General features: G+C 42.6%; 1 protein-coding gene across 1 annotated transcript in view; it reads left to right on the forward strand.

Annotated features, from left to right (window-relative positions):
• Positions 1-5,984: 5,984 nt before the first annotated feature.
• Positions 5,985-14,676, forward strand: part of RAB21 (RAB21, member RAS oncogene family) — a 36,554-nt gene continuing 27,862 nt past the window's right edge. Inside the window, exon 1 of the mRNA XM_036454566.2 lies at positions 5,985-6,419. Coding sequence (XP_036310459.1) covers positions 6,273-6,419 — 147 coding nt within the window. The 5' untranslated portion in view covers positions 5,985-6,272. The remainder of the gene's footprint in view (positions 6,420-14,676) is intronic.

Genomic DNA, 14,676 nt, shown 5'->3' on the forward strand with positions numbered 1-14,676 from the left:
CTTAGATCTGGATGTGTTGAGTTAGTATATGGCTGGGGTGTTGATCTGTGAGTGCCTTGGGTGGGGCCTGGATGAGGCTGGTTGACCTATTTGGAAATGTTTTTTTGTGAGAAGTGTATCATTGGGCATGTGGAGGTATTATTGATATGAGAAAATGCTAAGTAACTGATTTACTATCTGAAAAGGGATTTACTATCGGGGAATTGGAGGGAGGAAGAGACTGAACATAAACTGTGCACCTATGGATGAGGACAATGGGGGATGGGAAGGGGGTGGAGGGTCGGGTGGGAACCTGGTGGAGGGGGGAAGAAATGAGGAACCTTTGTAATAATATGAACAATAAAGATTGAGTTAAAAAAAAAAAGATTAAGGGGGAGAAAAAGAATATTCAAATTACTAAAATCAGAAATTAAAGTAGGGACATTACTACCGAGACTACAAAAATAAAATTTAAAAAATGAAGACAAAAAAAAAAATCTTATCTAATAAAAGAGTAATATGAAAATTGGCCATACCTCCACTATACCCACAAGCCAACCCACCAGCCAATCAGAGTGAGTATGCAAATTAACCCTAACCAAGATGGCTGCAGCCACTGAGAACAGGAGGGAGGCTTGGAAGAAGCCAAGCTTTCTGCCTGCCCTAGCTGACTTAAGCCTCCATTCAAGGATATAAAGTTTCAATTATAGAAGATAACTCCAAACAGAAATGGTATCAGCCACAGAGCAAGCAGAAGGCTTGGCACTGCTCTAGGCTACAAAGTTTCAATTGTAGAAGGTAAGTAAATTCCAGCTACCAGGGCCTCTGCTTGGGTTGCTGGGGAGTGGGGGGTGGGGGAGGTGCATTGCTGGCCTGTAAACCACCACAGGCTCCTCATCCAGGCTGAATAGTATTTGTGATCACATGCAGGGGCCACCCAGATAATCCAAGATAACCTCCCAATATCAAAATCATTCATTAAATCCTATCAGAAAAGACCCTTTTCCTAATAAGATAACATCTCTGGGCACCAGATATAGGACTTGATATCTTTGGCAGGGGGAGTGGAGTGGGCATTATCAACCTGCCACAACTTACATCTATATTTACGCACTCTACTCAAAACTAGGCCAAACTGACATATTGCAATCCATGAACATTTGTTTAAAATGATACTTAAAAAAATGTTTTTATTGATTTCAGAGAGAGAAATGGAGAGGAAGAGATATATAAAAACATCGATTGGCTGACTTCTGCACACCCCCATACCGGGATGGAGCGTACAACCCACCCTGACTAGAAATAAAACCAGCGACCTCCTGGTGCATGGAACAATGCTCAATCAACTGAGCTTCACTGGAAAGGCACAATCCATGAACATCTGCAATACTTTCCTTAAATCCCAATGTAAGCTAAATCTGAAAGACTATTTTATCTATAAAAAATTATTTTGCAATGAAAAAGTTTAATTGTTGTTTTTTTAAAATATATTTTATTGATTTTTCACAGAAAGGAAGAGAGAGGGATAGAGAGTTAGAAACATCGATGAGAGAAGCATCTATCAGCTGCCTCTTGCATACCCCCCACTGGGGATGTGCCCACAACCAAGGTACATGCCCTTTCCCGGAATCGAATCCAGGACCTTTCAGTCCGCAGGCCGACGCTCTATCCACTGAGCCAAACTGGTCCCGGCAAGTTTAATTGTTTTTGATTCAGTGATAAGTGCAAAGTACAGCATGTAGATTCTATAAGAATCAAGCTATTAGAGAAACCAAGATGGCGGAATAGGGTAGACACCCAAATGCAGCCTACCACAACAAATTTGAATTTAAAACTGGAAAAAAGGGGAGGCATTGCTCTAAAGCGCCAGACAGCTAGCTGAGAGGAGGCTCTTCCATCTGGGAAGGAGAGAGAAGGCACGCTGAACCTCAGGAACTCTGAAGGTACAGAGAACTGTGCGTGCGAAAAGGCGCTGGCTTACTCTGGGCGCAGAGAGGGCGGGCCAGGCTGAGTTCGCTACTGGCTTACTCCTGGCGCGCAGAGAGAGCAGACAGCTAACGCTTGGCTGGCTTTCTTGTTCGAGAGGAAAACAGAATCAGCCTATTGCTCTGATAGACGCCCCAGACAGGGAGAGGCCAGACTGTCAGGCAGTGGGCAGAGATCTCTCAGAGGTGTGTGAAGCTAGAGGCCATTACTTCAGGACTTGGGGAGGAGCCGAAGGGAAAACAAAGTTTGTCTGCACCAACCGGAGACTCCGTCCCCTCTGTGGCTGAGCACAGAAACTCTCCCAGAGGCTGGCTTTCTCTAAGGAGGGACTTGCCAGAATCCAAAGCTTGTCTGCACCTTTATCAAATAGGTGTGCGCACCTGCAACCAATCTTCAGAAACTCTCTGCGAACAGGACTTTTCTAAGGCGAGACTGACGGAACCAAAGATTGTCTGTGCCACCCCGAGACCCTGCCCTATCCAAGCAGAGTACTGAACCCCTCCTAGCTGAGACACTGCTGATCCTCACAGCCAGTTGGCTTGGAGATCAACGCTTCCCAGTGATACCAACAATAAGCAAGGCTTAACAACAAGACTGCACACACAGCCCACAAAGGGCTACAGCAAGACTGTCCACCGCAGGTAACTGGGAAGGCTGTGCTACTGGGCTCTACCAGAACACCTAGCACACAAAACTATTCCATCAAATCAGGGAAACAACTAAAATGCAGACAAGAGGAAGGACACAAAGGAAGGAGATGGAGGACGAGAAAAGATGGGACATTGAATTCAAAACTACAGTTGTAAGGTTATTCAACAATATCCTAAAAAAGGCCAATAAAATAAACGAGACCTATGAGGATATGAAAAGGGAGCAACTAGAAATAATAAGGAATCAACTAGAAATGAAGAAAACATTGTCTGAAATAAAAAATATTACACAGAGTCCTAAAAACAGACTGGAAGATCGCAAGAATCAAGACAAAGATTTAGAACACAAAGAGCCAGAGGACACTCTTCTGCAGAAGCAAGAAGATAAGAGAATCCAGAAAGTTGAAGATAGTGTAAGAAACCTCTGGGACAATTTCAAGCGAACCAACATCAGAATTATGGGGATTCCAGAAGAAGAGAGAGAGCAAGATACCGAAAGAATACTGGATGAAATAGTGACAGAAAGCTTCCCCCACCTGGTGAAAGAAATAGATTTACAAGTCCAGGAAGCCCACAGAACCCCAAACAAAAGGAATCCAAGGAGGACCACACCAAGACATAATTAAAGTTCCAAGAGCAAAAGACAAAGAGAGAATACTAAAAGCAGCAAGAGAAAAGCAGGTAGTTACCTATAAAGAAGCATCCATACGATTGTCAGCTGATTTCTCAACAGAAACCATGCAGACCAGACGGGAATGGCAAGAAATATTCAAGGTGATGAATAACAAGAACCTACAGCCAAAAATACTCTACCCAGCAAAGCTATCACTCAGAATCGAAGGACAGATAAAGAGCTTCACCAATAAAAAAAAGCTAAAAAAGTTCATCACTGCCAAACCAGAATTACTGTATATGAATTGCTGAAGGGGGTTATTTATGAAGAGGAAGAAGATAAAGATAAAAATTATGAACAACAAATACGTAACTATCAACAAGTGAATCTAAAAACCAAGGGAATTAAAAAATCTGATGAACAATAACTGGTGAATATAATAGAATCAGAGGTATGGAAGGAGAGTGGGGGTGTGGGAAGAGACTGAACAAAAACTGTGCACCTATGGATGAGGACAATGGGAGATGGGGAAAGGACAGAGGGTGGGGTGGGAACCTGGTGAAGGGGAGCAATTGAGGGGGGGAAGAGGATCACATTTGTAATAATCTGAACAATAAAGATTTATTAAAAAAAATCAAGCTATTAAGTGATCTGGGATCCATATCATTTGAACAGTGGTTGAAAGAATTTACTAAAAGAGAAGGCTTAAAGGAGGATCACATAGCTTTCTTCATACATATGGAGATATTTCATTAAGAATAGAGATTAGATACAGAGTGTGTAGGTTGAATTAGGAACAGTTAATTATAGGTGGAGACAGATTCCAGTGCAATATGAATAAGAATTCAGAAGGGATAGTAGAAGGTGTCCCTTCAAAACAAAGTCTCTTTCTAATTCTGAAAGTATTCATGAATATGCAGAGGCCCTGAAAGGATGAATACAGATAGAAGTAGAGAATGTATCCTCCGATATCATCATGAGGATATTAATAAAAGACATAATTACTCTAAATAAGTCTAAGTAATATTATCCTTCTTAATCCATTTTCCAAATTACAGTACAGTCAGAGTGATCTTTTAAAAGTCAAATATAATTGTCAGCCCCCTTGATTAAAACTCTTCATTTGCTAAAAGGCCCTCTCAGTATTGACCCCTGGCTTCTTTGCTTTCCTTATCTGATGTGTTTTCCCTTCCTCTCTGCATTCTTGTATTGCTTAACTTTAAATGCTTGTTCCTTCCTACCTCAAGGCTGTTGGACATACTGTTCTGCCTGCTTCGAACCTCTTCTCCCTTCTTGCCTAAGTTACTCTGGTTGTGTCCCCATATGAGTTTGCAAATTATTCTGGACCACTTTATCAAGATGAAAGCAACTTATTGTATAATTGACTGTGTCTACCTTCCCTGCTAAAATGTGTATCTTGTTCAGCACAGGGCCTGGCACATGGTGGATATCTTCAAAAATTTGAATGAATGAATGGACTATCTGGTTTAAAGTGGAAAAAGAGTGTGTGTGTGGCGGGTGTGTGTGTGTGTGTGTGTGTGTGTGTGTGTGTGTAGGGGAATGTTTACCTAACCGACACCAGATTTCTAGTTGCAAGTTTTCAGAAAACATCAGTATGGTTTCTTGAAAGAGTGTATTTCATGAAAGAAAGGGGAGGCAGATGAAGAAAAATAAGCCATCACCAAGCACCCAAATATTTATAAAATGCCAAGTATGTGCTTGGTACTCTTGAGTCAGAAATTCAAAAGGGGGCACGTCTTCCACAGTTCTTGTCCTTAGCACATTTGCAGCCTGACAAGGGCAGACAAACACTCGGCAAAGTAATTTCCATGAAGTGTGGCAAACACTGCGGAAGAAGGTGTATCTGTGTTATGAAATACCTAACCTGTGGAGTAGGGGGAGGAGAGGGGAAGAGAAAGGCCAGAGGGAGAAGGATGGGTGGTCTGGGAAGCCTTTCTGGTTTAAACTGAGACCTGAAAGAGAGGAGACTTGGGGGCCTGGGGAACTAAGAGAAATCCAATCGTTATGCTCTGGAGTCCCACAGAAAAATACTGTTAAGATACTGAAGGGCACCTTGGCAGTTTGGCTTCCGGCGCGTTAGCTTTGTGAACATTCTCTGAGCGGGAACAACAACGTCTTCCCCGGCCGGTTTTGCTCAGTGGATAGATCGTTGGCTTGCGGACTGAAGGGTCCCGGGTTCGATTCAAGCCAGAGGCACATACCTGGATTATGGGCTGGATCCCTGGTAGGGGGGTGTGCATGAGGCAGCCAGTCAGTGATTCTCTTTCATCATTGATGTTTTTTCTCTCTCTCCCTTCCTCTCTGAAATCAACAAAGAAATATTGGCTCAGTGTATAGAGTGTCGGCCTGCGGACTCAAGGGTCCCGGGTTCGGTTCCGGTCAAGAGCATGTACCTTGGTTGCGGGCACATCGCAGGAGGTAGCTGGTCAATGTTTATCATTGATGTTTCTAGCTCTCTATCCCTCTCCTTTCCTCTCTGCAAAAAAATCAATAAAATATATTTAAAAATATATATATATTTTTAAAAAAAAGAACGACAACGTCCTGCACTTCAGCATTCCACCTAAGCTCATTCCCGGCTGCCCCAGTTCCCACAGAAGGCAGACTCGCGTGGCCCGCAGACAGCCCGGCTCTGCACAGACAGCACCTCAGCCCTCCCTCCCCCGCCGGCCCCGCCCACCCCGGCGCGTCCTCCTGGGGCCGAGTTCAGGCGCCGCCCGCGGCCGCGCGGTCACGTGACCCGGGGTGTGACGTAGGAGGAAGGAGACGCCATTAGAGGGAGGCGGAGAGGGAGCGCTCTTCTCCTTGCTTCTGGTGCCTGACGTGGTGGCAGGGGGCCCTTCATTCCCGGACTTTCCCTCGGCCCCTCCAGGCCTCGCCGCAGGAGACGGGCTAGGAGACGGCGCCCGGGGCGGGCCGGCACGGAGGGGCCTGCGGCCCGCGGCTGTGAGGGCGCCGCTGCGGCGGCGGCGGCGGCGGAGCTCGGCGCTGCTCTAGGGCCCGGGGGCCGGGGAGCGGACGGGATGGCTGCGGCCGGCGGCGGGGCGGCGGCGGGCCGAGCCTACTCGTTCAAGGTGGTGCTGCTGGGGGAAGGCTGCGTGGGGAAGACGTCGCTGGTGCTGCGCTACTGCGAGAACAAGTTCAACGACAAGCACATCACCACGCTGCAGGTGCGGCCCCGGGGGCGGGAGGCGGCGCCGGGCCCTGACCCCTCCGGGGCCCCGGGGACTCGGCCGCCGCGGGCTCTCCCGGCGCGGGGCTCACGGATCTCAGGCCTGTGCCCTCCGCCTCGGAGTGGCCCTCTCGAATTCGCCCTGGGGGGCCGCCCGGGGCCCTGGCAGCCTGTAGACTGGAAGATACAGGCTGTGGGGAGGGGCGGGGAAGGGCCCCAAAAAGTCCCGAGCGACCCACCCGCTGCGCAGGTGGTGGAGTCCCCATCCTGGGGCTAGTTTTTCCCCTTTCGTTTTACTTCCGCTTGTTGGGCCCTTAGGTGCCTTCACGTTACTAGCCACCAAATGTCACCTCCGTCTTTTTTGTTGTTTCTTTCGGAATTTGTTAATTTCGGAATCAGGAATGTCGCTGCGGATTTGATTTTGCGAACTAGGTGGTGACTTGTAACTTCAGCCGCTTACTAATGACTAAGTGTTTATGCAAGTTCAATTGTGTCCTGTCTGCAAGAAAGGTGCTGATGGGCAAAACTGTCATCTCTGGAGGGGTTTTGAAAGGACCGCTCGCCTGCCGGTGTGGGTTCAGCAGCTCCATTACCGCCTGCGTGGTTGTGACCGGTGGGGTCAGCCGAATTCTGCGAGGACGACCCACATTCACATGGAAACGTCCTGCGAATACTGTCTTGTTTTCTTTGTTTCTGATGGAGAGAGCCGGCTTTCTTCTTTAGTTACATTGTGGTTCCTCAGAAGAGTGTTAGAATGTAACCATGGATTGGGAGGGAAACCAGCCCTTTGAAGCAGTTGTAGGCTGTCTCCCTCTCCCCCAAAGAAACCAGGCTGCACGTGTTAAGGGGGAAAAAAAAAATCCAACTAATCTGACTTGATCAGTGTAGTCAGAGGCAATAAACGCTAGCGAACTTTTGAGCCTCCATCCATTTAACTAGTTGTGTGATCTTGGGCAAGTTAAGTTAATCTATCTTGGCCTAAGTGTCTTCATCCTTTAAAGTGGCCATAATGTGGTATCTATCTAGTTCATAGGGTTGTCAGGACAAGTACACCTAAAAGCGATTCGGACCTGGTCTTAGTGTAAGTTCTTCATCATTTTTACTGCCCCAGATTGCACAATAGGTCTTAATTAATGATTGTGGAATGTATAAGAACATAGACACTATTAATAGAATTCACAATGTTCTTATTATTGTGACATTTGATGCTTGGTTCTATTATTAAAGTACCGAGTCTAGAATTTATAAATATGTTCCAGTTCTAATTCCAGTTCTATTTTTATTCCTGTGTAAAGCATAATATCTGAAAAAGTTAGTGTCAGGAAACTCCTTTTTCCGTACATCCTTGTACAAGACGACTTACATAATTTTAATAGTGGATTGTTATTTTTGAGTGCTACTAGTGAGATTTGTAGGGTAATCTTGAAAGTTTAGAAAATCATTTAGGTAAAATAGCAATAGCTAATATTAAGGTTTGGTGTGTTTTTTTTCATCAGGCCTATGAGCTGGATAGTTGTTTTTAATGATTTCATATATTTTTAATGATTTCAGGGAGGAAAAGAGAGGGAGAGATAGATAGAAACATCAATGATGAGAGAATTATTGATGGGCTACCTCCTGCAAGCCCCATTCTGGGGACTGAGCCCACAACCTGGTCATTTCCCCTGGACTGGAATCGAACTCAGGACCTTTCAGTCCGCAGGCTGAGCTTCTATCCACTGACCCAAACTGGCTAGGGCTGAGGTGGATAGTTTTGTTAGCCCCATTTTACAGGTGAGGAAACAGGCTTGATTAAGTTGAGTAATTTGCTAGTCATCACATTGCCACAAATCATGCTGCCCAAGCTGAAATTTGAACCCAGGTCTGATTTCAGATTTTGAGCAATTAAGTCACACTGCCTCTGGATATTGGTAAACCACCCCTTTAGTGCTAAGAGAAAAGAGAAAACCATTGCAACTGAGCTCTCAATTTTTAGTTATTTTTTAAAATATATTTTTATTGATTTTGGAGAAGGAGGGAGATGGAGAGATAGAAACATCAATAATGAAAGAGAATTATTCCTCCTTCATGCTCCACAGTGAGGACCGAGCCCAGAACCGGGGCATGTGCCCTGACCAGGAATCAAACCAGGACCTCCGGCCGTCTTAGCTCTCAATTAAAAAAGAAAAAGAAAAATAAAGATGCCCTAGCTGGTATGGCTCAATGGATAGAATGTCGGCCTGGGGTCTGGAGGAAGTTCGATTCCAGTCAAGGGCACATGCCACGGTTGTGCCCTTGATTGGAATCGAACTTCAATACCCAGTAGGGGCATGCAGGAGGCAGCTGATCAATGGTTCTCTCTCTCATTGATGTTTCTATCTTCCTCTCTCCCTTCCTCTGAAATAAAAAATATATTTTAAAAAACAGAATTTAGCCCTTCCACCTAAAACTTACACTTTCCTTATACATTCAAAAATACCATTAAAGCTAAAAGCAGGCTAGAGATTTTTAAATATCTGAGAAAAAACACTGCTGGAGACTGTCCATAGGAGGTCCACTCACATCCAACTCAACTCCAGGAAGAGCCCCTGCCCATGTCTAGGCACATTCTCCTTACCAAATCCCAGGGATCTACACTGTCCTGTGCAATCTACGCAGGAGGGGATGAAATTATGGTAGATCTCCAGTATCAAAGCATAGCAGTCCTGATTTTGGTGTTTATATAACTCATTACAATATCTGGATTATATTATTGAATTGAGGATTTTGTTGTATTCCAATGTATGGAAACAGAATTATACCTAATCTCTTAGATATCAATTCATCTCATCTGATTCTAATAATGTTTTTCAGAGAAATTTGACTTCAGTGTGATCCATAAAACACATCCTTGTAAGCTTTTAATTTCGTAATGGAGAGGCCATGCATCAGTAGATATGATAGGAAGTTTCCCTTTTTTCTTGTAAACAAAACAACATACTACCTATCTTTGTAAAATACTTGTTTTGAAAAGTACACTCTCATGCATTCATATTTCAAAGAATTATAGGACTGAGGAATCTAAGATAATTTATGGTTCTCTGTTTCAGTCTCTTGTCTAATTCAGTCAACTGATTGTCTACTTTTGTCTTGAAGGAGTGATAAACTGACATAGAAAGTGTAAAACTATGCGCAGAGGTGACCTGTTTCATTTTTAGATAGGTCTAATTTCCAATAAGTTTTTCTGTGTGTAAAGCCAAAATCTGTTTTCCTGTAGTCTCCAGTCCTAGTTCTGCTACTGCATCTTGGTAGCACAGGACATCCCTTTTGATAGTTAAAGATAGCTGTCACATCTTGAGTCTTGTCATCTTTTGGATAAATAGCTCAGGTTTCTTTAACTGGATTTCCTTTGATATTTTAAATCATTTCACTATTTTTTTGTTTGTTTTTTTGGAGAATTTTAATGAATTTATTTTAGTCAAACTGGCAACATGTACCAGGGAGCAAGATCTCAAATGCTTCTCATTTCACTATTTTGACAACTTTTCTAGACTCTCACTATGTATTTACTCATTGTCTTTTTTATTTTTATTATTTTATTGATTTCAGAGAGGAAGGGGGGAGAGAGAGAGAGAGAGAGAGAGAGAGAGAGAGAGAGAGAGAGAGAGAGAGAGGAGAGAGAGGGAGGAGAGAGGAGAGAGAGGAGAGAGAGAGGAACATTGATTGGCTGCCTCCTGCACACCCCACACTAAGGATCAAGCCTGCAACCTGGGCATGTGCTCTGACCAGGAATCAAAGTTAAAATGAGTAGCTAATTCAGACGATAGGGACCATGCCTTATTCTTCTTTACATGCCCTCCTGGTTCATAGGTTGACGCTCAACCACTGAACCATGCTGCTGGCTGGGCTGTCCTCTTTTCTTTAAAATGTGATGCCTTGAGCTGCAGAAATGATTGCAGTGGTGGTTTCTTTTTATTTTTTAATTTTAATTTTATTTTATATGTTTTTAAAACATATTTTATTGATTTTTGACAGAGGAAGAGAGGGATAGAGATTTAAACATCAGTGAGAGAGAATCATTGATCAGCTGCCTCTTGCACAAACCCCAATGGGGATGTGCCCGCAACCAAGGTACATGCCCTTGACCGGAATTGAACCTGGGATCCTTCAGTCTGCAGACTGGAGCTCTATCCACTGAGCCAAACCGGTTTCGGCTGCAGTGGTGGTTTGAACTGAGCAGAATAGTGCAGGCTATCACCTCCCCTGCTGAGAATCCTTTTCTAATACTGAAGTAGAAAGATTCTATCTTTTTGTCATACCAGAAATTATTGGGCTTGCTATTTTAGTCTTATTTACTTAAAAAAGTGTTACCAATACATCCCTTAAATTATATTTTCTTGGATTTTGTAGTTGCTTTTTGTCCCTAATGTATTTGACCCATTAAATTTGACTGTGATAGATTTGTGTCAGTGATTAAAATCTCTTATGTCCTTTTCAATTTTTATTCTATAGTTCAAAAACATTGATTTTGGGGTCAGGCAGTTGATTGAGTCCTGGGCATGTAAAGAAGAATAAGGCGTGGTCCCTATTGTCTGCATTAGCTATACTCATTTTAACTTTGACACCCAAAGATTTTTCTTTAATTTCTGGCCAGGTCATTCATTAATAAAGACTTTGAAAGGCTGGAGAGAGGGCCAAGTACAGAGCTCTGCAGCAAGTCTCATTGTATTCCAGTGATGTGTGACTAGAAGTGTAGTTTTCTTTAGACTTTCAGAAGCTTAGGGTGGGGCTTTCTTAGGCTATGCATGACCCATAGTCTTTTTTTCCCTTGAGTGAGAAATACTAATGGAATGTTGTACATATTAATGATAATGGAAGCAAAAAACAACTTAAGACTTGGGCTACTACCTACTGGATATAAAACCTTTAGAACAAAATGGTTGTTCCAAGCATTATAGATCTAGCTTTTTTGCCCTGGCTACATTAATCTTGCCCCAGGGGATCACAAGATGCTCTGCCAAATTCTTGCAGAAGACAAGATACACTGTGTTTCTGCATTAGGAGGCCATATGTTGTGATAAAAACGTATGGCCTCCTAATGGGACTTTGGTTTGAATTTGGCTTTTCCTTAGCCACCATGATCTTGGTTATTCTAAACTTTGTAAGTTGGCTCTTTTTTTATGAAAAGAGAGAATCTCACACATGGGATTTTTAAGCGGATTAAATAGAGAGCCATCATATGTAAAGCTCCTGCCACAGTGCCTTGCACATGTTTGTTTAATAAATGTTTGTTGTCGAATAAATAGGTGGTGCTTAATGTGTGTTGGTTTCTTCCATTTCAAAAAGAGAATGGAATTTGGCATGAATTATTTTGAGAACTCATTCTGTCTCTGAGGGATAACTACATTTTAAAATTGTAATTTTTTAAAATATAGAAAAATATATTCATTATCGAGTTTTGGCTAGAATTGACTTTTCTGTTGGAGTTGACATTTCTGGAAATTCACTTCCTTTTTGAAAATTGTGATATTTGCTGCGCTTTAGTGCTTTAGTACTGCTGCCTTTTGCACAGCTTCTCCTAAGTTACTGATAATTGTGAAGTAATCTTGTATGTGAGCTCTCTGAGGACTCAAAATCCTTTACCTGGCCTAGGAAGCTTAATCTTTTTTTTTAATTTATTTTGATTCTTTTACAGAGAGGAAGGGAGATAGATAGAGAGCTAGAAACGTCGATGAGAGAGAAACATCGACCAGCTGCCTCTTGCACACCCTCTACCGGGGATGTGTCCGCAACCAATGTACATGCCCTTGACCGGAATCGAACCTGGGACCTTCCAGTCCGCAGACCAACGCTCTACCACTGAGCCAAACCGGTTTCAGCAGAAGCTTAATCTTATTAAGCAGGGATGGGGGAACTTTTTTCTGCCAAGGGCTATTTGGATATTTATAATATTCACAGGCCATACAAAATTATCAACTTAAAAATTAGCCTGCTGTATTTGGTCAAACATTTAACTCACCCCTAATGCCTTGGCATGGCCAGGACAAATGGTTTTGCGGGCTGGACATTTCCCACTCCTGTTATATAGAGTCCTCAAGCTCTCTGATGTGATCTCCCTGCTGATTTGGGGCTTTGATAAAATTGGCAGAGGCAAGAAAGATGATTGGAATGAGGGAGTTACTGCCTTTTCTCTGTAATTTATTCAAAGCAATACTGCTGAATCTACGCAATTAAATTCAAGAATTGTTTATTTAATACCTGTTATATATCAAACATAGTGCTAGCTGGGGAATGTAAGATGAGTAAGATACTTTAACTGTTAGTTAGCTTTCTTGACTTTACGTATTTTTTAATATAATTTTTTATACTTTATTTTTATTTTTTAAATGTTTTTATTGATTTGATTTGATGGGAGAGGGCAAGAAAGGGAAATGGAGAGGGAAAGGAAAAAGCATGGGTGTGCTCCCAGGAGGAAGAGCACCTGTTTTTATTGATTTGAGAGAAAGGGGAAGGGAGGAGAGAAATATTAATAAGAAACATCTATCAATTGCCTCCTGCACGCCCCCTACTGGTGGTCCAGCAGGCAACCTGGGCATGTGCCCTAACCTGGAATTGAACCTGTGATCTTTCAGTGCACAGGCAGCTCTCAACCAACTGAGCCACACCCGCGAGGATTAGCCTTTATGTATTCTTAAATCTTGTGCGGTCTATCTGTATATTTAAAAGGCCTGTGGTCATGACGGCGTGATGGTGGAACCACCAAAGACTAGTCGCCGGAAGGCTGCGTGCCTGGCAAGGCGTGTGCGGTGGGCGGGGACTTGACTTTGGGTCCGGCATCCATTTTGGCATGGCTGGTCTGGGTCTCATACGATACCGCTCGCTGGGCCTCTAGTTTTGATTATAACCATCTCTTGTCTTTGATATGTGTCTGTGTCTGTGCTCTTGGGTGATTGCTTTCTTTTCTCTAGATGTGCCTTTTTTTCCCTTATTGATGGTGTTTAAAAATTACAAACTCTAATTTAAATGCCTTCTGTCATTTTCCTTTTTAGAATACTAACTGGAATTCCACCTGTCTGCCTCCAAGTGTAGGGTAGGTGCCTGTTATTTGATTAGCAAAACAGTGCTTGCTGTAAATTTGGCTGCGCAGATGGTATCCTGACAGTTTGGCAAATGAGGAAACGTAAGATTTGAATTAGATTTCCAAGGTCCCACAAAAATAATGTGTACCATTTTTTTTTTTAAGCTAAGTCTACTTTTTCCTCCCCTCCTCTTAGTTTCTGTAGCAACACTTGGCATTCAGGTTCTAGTAGTTGGCATCATAGTCTCTGGTGTAGGAATCTTGGTTTCCTTGTTTGTAAGATTAATGTTTGAATATGTGAAATATCTTCCATATAGTTCCTGGAAGCCACATCACTGTTGATTCAGCCAGATCATCTATAAAATTTTTATAAAATACAATAGTTGAAGTCTTTTTCTAACAAATGGGTTTTTCTGAATTGTGGCTTTGAATTTTCAATATAGAAGTATTCTATAATATATCTGACTGCCATTTTCTGCTTTGTGTTTTAAGCTACTTCTTTGAAGTGACTTTTTGAGTCCTTTTTGCAAGGTATTTACTTGGACTCTAAACTGATTATAGTGACTCTTCTTAGAAGCTAAGAACAAGAAATGTTGAGGCATTCAAGCACCCAGCTTAGTTTTCTAAAAAATTTAAATGTATTTGACATATAACATTGTGTAAATTTAAGGTGTATAACATATTATTATTTTTTACATTTTAATACTATAATATGATTGCCCTTGTAGCAGTCTAGCTTAGTTTTCTGATAGCTCATTTTTATTGCCTTGCTACAAAGGACTAATTTTATAAATTATCTGCCTGAATCCTTTCTTAAGTCTGAACATGGTGATAGATACTTTAGCCTGAAACAGTGTTAGTGAATATAGCAAAAATAACATTACCATTCAATTACACACACACACACACACACACACACTAATGAAAATTGGCTGAACTTTAAAGATGTCAGATAAAATCAGGAAACTATTAGTCCACAATTCAGTTACTAGGCTAATTTAGGTATTTTGCTTTGTCAGTGGTTAGCAAGCACAACAAGTGATCTGGCTAACAACAACAAAAAATAGAGCTGAAGCCGGTTTGGCTCAGTGGTAGAGCATCGGTCTGTGGACTGAAGGGTCCCAGGTTCGATTCCGGTCAGGGGTATGTACGTTGGTTGCGGGCACATCCCCGGTAGCGGGTGTGCAAGAGGCAGCTGGTCAATGTTTCTCTCTCATCG

Source organism: Pipistrellus kuhlii, unplaced genomic scaffold (assembly GCF_014108245.1).
Source record: "Pipistrellus kuhlii isolate mPipKuh1 unplaced genomic scaffold, mPipKuh1.p scaffold_m20_p_3, whole genome shotgun sequence".
NCBI classification, from domain to species: domain Eukaryota; kingdom Metazoa; phylum Chordata; class Mammalia; order Chiroptera; family Vespertilionidae; genus Pipistrellus; species Pipistrellus kuhlii.